The 11,415-nt window shown below is 36.4% G+C and overlaps 1 protein-coding gene across 1 annotated transcript; it reads left to right on the top strand.

Moving 5' to 3' along the window:
* The first annotated feature begins 4,739 nt into the window (after window positions 1–4,739).
* On the top strand, window positions 4,740–9,671 carry LOC110008122 (LRR receptor-like serine/threonine-protein kinase GHR1). Its single transcript, XM_088852613.1, has 4 exons — window positions 4,740–5,374; window positions 5,966–6,031; window positions 6,676–7,470; window positions 8,816–9,671. Exons 1-3 carry the CDS (start codon window positions 5,080–5,082, stop codon window positions 6,825–6,827), a joined length of 513 nt encoding a protein of 170 aa, XP_088708739.1. The 5' UTR covers window positions 4,740–5,079; the 3' UTR covers window positions 6,828–7,470; window positions 8,816–9,671.
* The last annotated feature ends 1,744 nt before the right edge of the window (window positions 9,672–11,415 follow it).

The following is an 11,415-nucleotide window of genomic DNA, read 5'->3' on the forward strand; positions in this document are numbered from 1 at the left end:
TTAAAAAACAATCTCAATATTAACACAACATACTCAATTTAACCAACCATGAATCCATTTAATAACTGTAAATACATCAAATTAACATGCAAACATACATGGAAAAATCATGGTTCGAACCCCTTGTGCCCGGGCCACGAAATGGCCTTTTAAAGACTTAATTTTGTCCCATTGTCTAAGGGCACGGGTGATAATAATAACTCAAGGAGATCAATCCAATGGGAAGCAAATGATTACATTTATTTCATAATGGGGATCAAATCATAAGAGGGACATGTATCAAAATAGCTCTTCAAAGTTTGAGAGAGATACTATACAAAATAAGGACGTTATGGTGAAACTGCACCACGTGGTCCATAAGGGACGACACGAACTTTTCAACATTAAAAAAGGGAACTCAATGGACTATTTCTTATGCTCAAATATGATGAAATAAACTTCTCATAAGTTGTATATTCTCAATAAAATTTCAGAAAAATAAGATCAAGAAATCAAGTTGAAACTACCCAAGATTATGGAGTAAGCAAGCTAGTTTACACATATTATGTGTATGGACTGCACTATTGCTTTGGGACTCTTCAAATATCAAGTTTTCACGACAAAAAATGAAGAAAGTTACTGTAAATTAAGAATTACAGCAAGCTTTGAAAATGGAAATGAGATGGGAATTAAAAATATGAGAAGAAAAATCAATACCTTAATGAAGCAATAGTATGGGCTTGATCACGTAAATGATGGACTACTCCATGGAAGGGTTTCAAATGAAAGCTCAAGGAAGAAGATAATCTCATGGGTGACCACATTTTTGTCAAGGGCTCTCTCTCTCTCTCTCTCTCTTTGAAGTGAATATTCAAGTTAGGGTTATAATTGATCTCATAAGTTACTTTTATACTTAAATCATAAAGATGGATTTGATCTTGATCCTTGATGCCTTAGATCAATGACACATGAGAGGCTTTTATCCAAGCCACTCATCCATATCATATCACCAAGATCAATGGATGAGCTTTTGACACCTTTCACTCCGTAAAACCTAGGTTTAAGTCATTTTACCTTGACGTCGTTAGCTCCATGTTTTATTTTCCATTAAGTCCAAATTCATGTTTACACTTATGCCCATGGTTTTTGAATAATTTGTGAGGGTCAATAAAATATAAAGACATGGATATAAAGGTAATATGGGACATCTACACATTTGAATAAAATATCTTATGACACCACCAATAGGATTTTAACAATACTAAAGTTTCATATGGGTCAAGCCCATAAGGTGGTGCCACATAAGATATACACACATGCTACAAAATCATATGTGGATAATAATATGAATTAAATTAATTCTCAAAATTTCATGACTTCACACATGCCAAAAAGGTACATATGAGCAAAAAAAAAACATGTGACTTAAATCAAACTTAAGTCATAACAATATATAACATTTTAAATAACAAGATAATATGTTATAACATAATACAAACAAAAGAATTAATGACAAATAGGTCCCCATATAGAAATGTCATCAGCATGATGTCATCCACGAGTGGGGAGGTGGGGGTGCCATGTGGCATCCCTATGGCCACTTGGGATCCATGTGGCATCCCCATAGAATGTCTTTGTTTGGTATTTATGTCAAACAAATTTGAAAATCATATTTTATTGTTAAAAAAAGAACTAAAAAAATCTCCCAAAATCCCAAAAATTCTTTAAATAATTTCTCAATATTATTACATAATTTTTCATCAATATAAAATATTTTCTCATCAATTTTAGATTAATATGGGCTAAAGGTAAATGAGATCGCTAGTCGGAGTCTTCCATTGGGCTAACCTGAATGACGTTCCATTGGTGTCTCAAGCCGACCCAATGGACCTATGCTCCACAGTCTATGGCAGTGACACATAATTGGTCACATCAAAGTCGTTGAGCCAGAGCTTCCCATCACCAGGGGTTCAATGGATTACTGGTGCACCCCTGTGGGACATGTTCCTACTCAAATACTGGGGTCCTCTCAAAGCACATGCGCACTAGCTCTTCTAAGTCGAATACTACTATAGAAGAGTGGCTTCCCCATACGACAGTGGGTGCACATGCCATAGAATGGTCTCGTGTCAGGATACGGGCTCATGTCCCATGAGCCAACTATTCCATACAGGGCGAATACTCTTTTAAATACTCGGGTTCTATTATTCTCGATTGGATTCTCCAAGCCCTGGCTTATCACATCAACTATGAGGCATTCTAATCAATATAGTCCTGACACAGAGGTGACCCTCATACCTCCCTGAGAGTTCACACTCTCAAAATGTACTCTCAATGCCTCAAATACTCAGGGTATATGAATCTAGGCTCTAGTGCGCCAAGCACCCAAATTCAGTCTCTCTCTAACTCCCACTGAGCCTAAGACTATTGGCTTTAAGGCATTGAAAGGCCACATTGCCAACAGTAAATGGGTTTGTCGACCTTGATGTGGCAATCCATGACATCATTTTAACGTATAAGGGAAGATTGTAATGTCATACGCCGATCTATGACGTCATACACATGATTTACTGTACAAAATTGCTAGTTCTTATCTATAATCTGGCCGAGCGATTCCCGTGTTTTTCGCTCAAATGGCACGTTCTAGCGATTCCAGGTTGACTTGCCGTTTTTTGAACCACTGATGAAAACTAAGAAGACTAAAATAGTTGACAAGCTGCGGCAGGAAATAAACAAGGTTTTGCATTATTCTATGTGGATATTTATAATACTTTGGTAGTAAGTTATTTTTTTTTAATGCATGTATAAAGTGTCGACTTGCCGTTTTTAATACTTTGGTATAGCAAACTGCAGTAATGCATGTATGAAGTGTTGTTGCACTTCTTAATATAATGATGCAGGGAAGATTGAGGGAAGAAATAATTAAAATAAAAATAATAATAAAAGGTGAGAGAATATACTATCTCTTTGGGTCTGTAAGGGAGTCTACCCCAAAGATCTTTTCACAAGACCCAACTTCTTTACTCAATTCTAATCTCTGTGTTTCAAAGAGGGGCCACACCTCTTTTAATACAAGGAAAAAAAAAAAAAAAACACTATCCTTCCTTGCAACCTTTTTCATCCTTCCATGTCTTTCTCTCTTTAATTTCCACTTTACACCTTTCTCCTCCCTTATCTTCCTTATTACCGATAAGCTATTTTACACTCAAAAGGAGGTTTTGCTCCAACCAAAATTTAATGAAGAAAAAAAGGATATTTCAAAGATACCGAAACATGACACTGTTCATATGAATGCGAAAAAAGAAGGTGAAGGTACACTTGGCTCAGGAAGCGGATGAAGCTCAAGAAGAAGATCAAGTTCCAGAAATAATCTTGCATGGTGATGAAGGGGATCCACTTTGAATCAAGCTCGAGGTCGAGCTTCTCCCAACCCCCGAAGAATGATGCAAAAAGAAACTAGGAAAATTTTAAATTTAGTGTTATTACTTTTTTGTTTATTTTCTTAGGAATAGGAGGTTTGTTGCGTGGTTCTTGATCTTCTACCTCTTCATGTTCTTCTTCTTCCGATCGCAATATATGAAATAGATCTCGTAGACCTTTTTCTAGTACTTAGTTAATACACTCTACTAGGTGTTCTTTGAGTCTCTCAAATCTTTGATCTAATCTCTTAAAAAAAAAATTGTTATTTTTTTTTTTCTTGTAATTTTTTTTTTTCCTGCGCCATATAACTAGTGATATTGTTATGTGATAGGTGGTTAATAGGTATATTGATGAAGGAGTAGTAGACCTTGTGCCTGGGGTGGTAATTATTGATGAGGTACTGATTATCTTTAGCACCTGCTTGCATACAGTTGCACACACACACAACACACAAAAGCAAATCTTTGTATGTTTTATGCAATACCACATGCATACATTTTTCATCTGTACAAACATATAATATGTTCTATTTGACAAAAATCATCAAATACACTTGATTTCATTTAGTGCCATTTATTTATACGGTTGCTCAAAACTTGTTTGTAGGTCCACATGCTGGATAAATAATGCTTCTCCTACCTTAATCGTGCTTTAGAGACCGTGTTGTCACCCGTTGTCATCTTTGCAACAAATAGGGGAATATGCAATGTGCGGTATGCTGACTTCTTTCTGGCCTGGTGTTCTTTATCAAGGATATTTCCATTGGATTATTTGGTCCTCTGATGCTACTTGATCGTGAATCTGTTCCTTCTATATACTTGTACTGACTTATGGCCGCATTATTTCTGGGGAAAGTAGCCCTCAATTCACTCAATTCAATGGACTATGAAGAAATATATGGTTCTTTGGATTATAACGATCCCCTGAAATGATGGACAGTGATGGAGCTCAAGTGCAACCTACTATTGGGGTCATTTTATATTTGGGTGGATGCCACTCTACCCACCATCCATCATTTCAATGGGCACTTATTGTTACACATTCCTCTTGTTCTAATATATTTCTCCTTATGTCAGTGACTTTTCTTTGCAGTAATTTATTGTTTGAGGTATTGTGTTTACTGTGATTGATGAATACATTGCAGGGGAACTGATATAAGTAGTCCGCACGGCATTCCTGTAGATTTATTAGACAGACTGGTGATCATCCGAACTGAAACTTATGGCCCTACAGAAATTATACAGGCTTTTTCCCTATTTCATGATTTTGTTGATATAAAAATGGCTTTTACTTTTGTATTACATGTACTTTGCATTATGCTGCTCATGATTATATTGATTTTTCTTTTGTGGTGTGAATAGATACTGGCTATACGTGCCCAGCTTTCATGAAGAAATCCCACCTGATATAGGCCAGCTTCATGTCCTGAAAAACCTCTCTCTCACCAATAATGGATTCACAGGTTCAGTTCCAAGCTCAATTCAGAATGTGGGTGCATTAGAATGGCTGCATTTGAGTTCTAACTACCTGACTGGCTTAGATAGGCTTTTGAATCTCAGAGTGCTTGACCTGCATCAAAACCAGCTTTCTGGTGGGGTTGATCATGCACTGAAGTTATTTTGTAATGCTGTTTATGTTGATCTTAGGGGGAATTCATTTTTGGGTTCGATTCCGTGGAGAATGACATTTGGATCAGTGAGTTCAGCCTTTGCTCTTGAGTATTTGAATCTCAGTAGAAACCAGCATAGTGGACCAGTTATGTACAGTGATGATATCCCTCTATTTAACAGTTTGAATGTGTTGGATCTTAGCCATAACCATTTGTCGGGTGAGCTTTCGGGCTTTCGGTTTGTGTATGCTCTGGAGGTTCTGAATCTGGGGAGCAATCGGTTTTCTGGGTCTCTACCAAATGAGCTTCTAAGACAGGGTTCTTTGTTCTTAACTGATCTAGACCTTAGTGCCAACAATTTGTCTGGTAAGTTGGTTTTTTCATTTTTGTCCTTATGAAAATTAGGCTGGTTTTACTGTTATATATCAATGGTTTGTGCATGGGTGAGAAGGAATGAGGTGTTTTTCTGTGGCTTGTAACTTTTATGAATTTAACTGAAGAGTCAGATTTAGTTTTATTTGAGATCTGGTTTGTGCATGCCACATTGGACATAGAGCATGCATCTGATTCATGCAGATAACTTGGTCTTATAAATATGCCAAATTCAGTAATGCTTCTTGTTTGTCTACTCTGACAGTGTTACCCTTGTGGAATCCCTGACATATGAATTTGTCTATTATAAGAACTTTAGACAGCACCAAGGGATATACATTTGCAAATAAAAAAGAAAGAGAAGAAATGGAATCTGATCATCCAGACATCAATGACATTCTCTGTTTTTTCCTTTTTGGAAGTAGTGTTTCTATATTCTTGGAAAAGGAAAAGTAATTTTTCTATATTCTTGGAAAAGGAAAAGTAATTTTTCTATATTCTTGGAAAAGGAAAAGTAGTTTTCTTTCATGCCATTCATCGTATACATACCAGTGGTGTGTTTCTTATTTTGGTTTTGTATGGCAGGTCCATTGGGCATGATCACATCCACCACCTTAAGGATCCTGAACCTCTCCTCCAATTTGGTATCTGGTAAGCAAAATTGGCAACTGCACTATTGTGGATCTTTCAAGAAACCGATTTACTGGAAGCTTGTCAGTTATCACTGCATCGAACGACAATGTTGAAGTCCTCGATTTGAGTTGCAATCAGTTATTTGGACCAATTCCTTTGGATGCCTCATCTTTTCTAAGATTGCACTATTTGAATATTTCCTTTAATTCTCTGGAAGGTCCTATTGCATCTATAATACCCCTTTATCCTAAGCTTAGGGCACTTTATCTCAGCTCCAATCACTTCAATGGGTCTCTTCCAACCAATCTTCTTGCATCCCCCACAGTTAAAAAACTTTTTGTAATAATACCTTCAATGGGGCTTTTCCTAAGAACTTTTCTTTAAACCCATCTGATCCTGTGTTACCACTCTATTCCACTCCAGGAATTGGATCTTTCAAGTAACCAACTTGATGGTTCCATACCTAGAGAGTTTGGTTTCATGGGTGATCTGACGAGGTTGGTTATCTCGAGAAAACACTTCTCGGTTTTTTTTGCTCTGAAGTGATCAACCTTGGTGTTCTTAAAATACTTGAGTTATCAGTTAACCAATTCACGGGCCTGTTACGAGCTGGCTTACAGATTCTTTAAACTATTTTAATGCATCATATAATGATTTTTCAGGCTCTGTTCCCTCTAACCTAATGAAATTCCCCGAGTCTTCATTTTATCTTGGAAATTCAAAGTTGCTTTTTCCTTGTCAAACTCCATCATCGTATGAAGCTACTCCTATAGTGGTTGGTTTTCTTGGACCCCAAAGAAAAGGTGTGAAATGAGGTGTTAAAGTAGCAGTGACACTGGGATGCGCGGTTGGTGTCAGTATGTTGCTTCTCTTGCCTCTCTTTCATCGGAAAAGAGCCTCATACACATCAGATTGTAGTAACATCGGCAATTTTAGCAACATATATCCTTCAAATGGGCCATTTGCAGAAGTACCCTTCCATTCTACTTCTGGTGGATAGAAAGATCCAAAACCTTCACCATTGGTGTCCTTGATCCTTTCATATCTCCAATAAAGGACCCCGCAATTGGGTTTAAGAGTCAAGTTACAGAAGTGGATATTCCCATGGGTGTCTCACCTCCACGAGCTTCTGAGGAAGAAAACCATGGGGCATTTGGTGACTTCTCTCCCAATTGGCTTCCTGGTGATCTTGTTTGTTTGGACAAGACAATGTTCCTAACCAATGAAGAATTGTCTCGAGCACCAGCTGAGGTATTAGGTCGAAGCATCCATGGAACCTCATATAGAGCCATCTTGGATGGTGGGCATTCATTTACTGTGAAAAAGAGTTCAAGAGGGAAATATCAGACATATGAATGTTGTTCCTATCAGGGGCTACTACTGGGGACCCGGACTGCATGAGAAGCTTCTGTTTTTGGATTATGTATGCCCAGGAAGCCTCGCAAATTATTTGTTTGGTAAATGGACTCTTTTCTTTCTCTTTTGCTTTGATTCACGTGGTGCTTCCTGTGTGTTAGTCTGATTCTGATTTTAGTTTCGTTAAAGGTTGTCACAATGTTTGCTCAATTTTCTGCTTGTCACCCTACATTGAAATCAAATTCCCGTGTTGTTTTTCTTAAATTTGTATCTGCAGTGCTTATCACGCATGTTACCTTCAGTGTTTACTAATGTATTTAAGGTTCCTAATAATCTTGATATTTTTAATCATTTTTTCTTATAACAGAAAATAGTTGTTCACTTTTTGTGCGGTTAGGGAATTTCACTCGGATTTTTTATTTGCCAAAAGATTTCATGCTTCCACTGGACTTTACTGTCCATCTACTCCCTCGGGTAAAACTAAATCTCTCTGTTTCCTATTGGCTAGACTAACTGGTTTTAAGCCCCTACATAAAGATTTCTATGTCGAGTGCCTTCCAGTTGAGGTATGTGCCTGAAGCCGATGTGGGATCCCTATGTTGCTAATTCTTCTTTTGCCTTTTATTGTGCTTTGAATTTGCTTTATACTTTTAACGGAACGTTTTTGCATTCACCTTAGAAAAAATCACTTGCAGTTTCAGTCTTTTGGTGTTGTATTCTTGAATGCATAGTGCAGGTGCTTGCAACTTTATACTCACCTGTGACACATACAAACCCACAGACACACTCACTTATACCCAATGAATCCTGATAATGCAAACCAATATATTTACTTAATTTATATTGTTTTTATTATTAAAATCCAACCCTGAGACTATATTCATCAGAAAGGGTAAAAAAAAGAAGGAAACATTAGCAAAAGAAATAAATGTTAAGTGGCCAAACAACTTTTGTCGTCTGTTTCTTTCCTTCTTTAGATTGGCCGGGCAGGAGAACGCCCCCCATAATGTGGTCACCAATGTAGGAAAAATCGAACCGGAATGGTTAACCGGACATGGGGCCGGAAGCGGATTAACTGGCCTAACCGGTCAACTGGTTGGTTCAACCAGCCTAATCGGGCAAGTCCTGGGCGGTCAAAAAAGTGTTAAAAAATAAAAAAATACAAAACAAATCTAATAAAATACGAAAAATATATTTAAAGCATGACTAAACAAAGCACATCCAAATGAAGTTGAAAATCAATGAAAAAACGGATTTTAACGAATCGATTTGTGCCCAGGGGTAGTTTTCAATTTTTTGAAAAAGTTGGAAAAATGTAAAAATAAATATTAATAGCCAAAACAATTTCCAATCTTTGTCAAAATGATAAAAAACATACAAAAATGTATTACAAACAGAATCCCTTATTTTTGGATATTTTATATAATTTTTTGAAATACTTGGCAGGTTCACCAAAATCAGCTGAAACCCAAACTGGCTACTAGCTGGTTCTGATCTAACCGGGCGGTTAGAATTTGAACCACCTGGTTTTTCATGCATTGGTGGTCACCACGCCTCAAAATCACGGCTGACGTTGCTCGTGGTCTCAATTACCTTCACCTCGACAAGGCCCTTCCTCACGGTAATATCTGTGCATCCAATATCCTCCTAGACAGTCCAGAATTCCTTGCGCATTTCGAATTATGCCCTCCACCAGCTCACATCGATATCCATCCACCTCTTGAGATCTCATCTAAGGAAAAGCCCAAACCCTCGTTTAAAGGTGATACTGATGCATTTGGGTTGGTTTTGATCGCTTTGTTGACTGGGAAAGATACGAGCGAGTTTAGTTGGGAAATTTCGACCAGAAGAACGTCTGGTTGAGTCAAGCCTGGAAGCCTTATGGATTGGGTGAGGAGGCTAATGGAGGAAGAGCATGGGGACCTCGTGGACGTGGGAGAAGAAGAATGTGTAGCTATGAAGAGAGTGTTGGCCATTGCTATGAGATGCGCTCTTCCTGCAAATGTGAGGCCGAGCATAAAGGTGGTGTACAAGGAGATCTCTTTTTGTCAGATATGTAGGGTGGGTGTATGTTTTTCTTGGTCCTTTTTGTTATCTTTTATTGTTATGTTTGCTTGGCCACTTCTTCAACTTTTTTTGTTAAAGGCCTGGAAATTGTTGGGGACTTGGCTGAAAGTAGGTAGTTCTTGCTCACACATACATATCCATGTATACACACACAGTCGACTCAAACCTTTGTTATAATTCACTTGGACATGTTTTTGAGTTTTAAATTTCATGAAGGTTTCTGGAGTTTTGTGCAGTGGAATGGCTTTTGGTCGAGACTCATTCTGTCATTCACATGATTACTAAAACCAGAGACTAAAAGTGTGGCAATTGAATTGGGGGAACTATGATTTTCTCTGATTTTGGGGGAGAATTTTGGTAAATATGGTGGAAATTGGACGGTTGCTTACAAGGAGACTATTCCTTCGATAGAAGAAAGTCATAGACATCTCAAGCCGTCAAATGTAAAATTTGAATGTTCAGATGGGTCATTTTGCTTAAAGTTTGAGAAATATTTACTAGGACTTTGAATCGGATAATGACACCCTAAATGATAGGGGGATAGCTAAGGGTTGATTGTAGTCCCTTTGTACTGGAGGTAAAAAATAATCTTGTTGTATACTTTCTTGAGGAAATTATGAAATGTTTAAGTATACAAAACGGTCGTTTTACTTAAGGTTACTATCATTCATGTTCTTTAAATTTCAAATTGGGTGATTGTGAGCAAGTCATTGATTAGACTCAAAGTTAAAAAAACAAATTGTTGAATTTTGTAGAACACTTCAAGACATCCAATTTAACATGGCTAGAAATAATTGTGACCTCTTTGTAAGAAAAATAAATCATCTCATAGTATACAATCCCTTCTAAAATTGGGTTGAGTTTGTCCATAATAGTAATATTTTGTGGATTTGCAATGAATTCCATGGGCAAGCAAAATGGAGAAAGGAAATCATTTGGGAAGCATCCCATTTTTAGTGAAAATTCCATTATTAAGATACCCTTTTCCTTTCGCCAAAAGATTTCAGGCTTTTGGGACCATATGCTCTATCCACTTGTTGCTTATTTGAACTTTTTCCAATAACTAGTCATTACATTGTAAATTTTAAACATTCATAAGTAATTAAATATTATTTTTATTTAATTAAATACTGTATTTTATTTAAGGATTGTATACTATAAGATTTTAATCTTTAAAATAAGGAAACAGTGTATATAAGGTTGCAACCTTAAAATGTAGAACCAGCACCTCAAAAATCCATCGGAAATAGTTATTTTAACATTAAAAAACCTTGTGATTGATCATCTCGATTTCGAGATGAATGACTGAAAAATAAAAAGATTTTGAGTCTCAAAAATAGTACATCTTACAACATATTATTTACACTGTCTATGTTCAAGATTTTCATATGTATCTACTTGATTTTAACCATTTTTGAAATTTAAAATTTATAATTAGATATGAAAATAGATTTTGAGATAATCCTAAAAACATTTTACATGAAAATTATATATTATGATAAAATTTGAAAGTGCACTTTAGGTTGATTGTTTAAAGTACCAACCTCATGGAAACCTCACCCTTAATATAAATAGGTCAATTCTTTTTTTTCTTGAAGCTATCCAATAGTATGGCTCAAGGAATATCACGAAATTCCAAAAAAAGCCTTTGAGTTTTGTCACAAGTACATTTATAACCATTTGATTTGAAATTTGATGGCTAAGAATGATCGAATCCCTTGCATTAAAAGTAAATGGTCTCTTCGTATACTTTTTCTTTTATTTAACTAACATTAATTACTCATATTTCTCTATACATTTACTTGGACAAGTGGCACATGCATGTATGGAGAGGGGAAACATACAGGTAAAGAGAGAGAGAGAGAACAATTAAAAAAATTGACAAATTTGAACTTTTTTTCATAAAAAAAAGAGTAATAATCCTATGAATCCCTCCCACACCTATATGTGTAAGACTTAAAGTGATCATCATTAAATTT

Source organism: Amborella trichopoda, chromosome 11 (assembly GCF_054954075.1).
Source record: "Amborella trichopoda isolate Santa Cruz 75 chromosome 11, AtrichopodaSantaCruz75HAP2 v2.0, whole genome shotgun sequence".
NCBI lineage: Eukaryota > Viridiplantae > Streptophyta > Magnoliopsida > Amborellales > Amborellaceae > Amborella > Amborella trichopoda.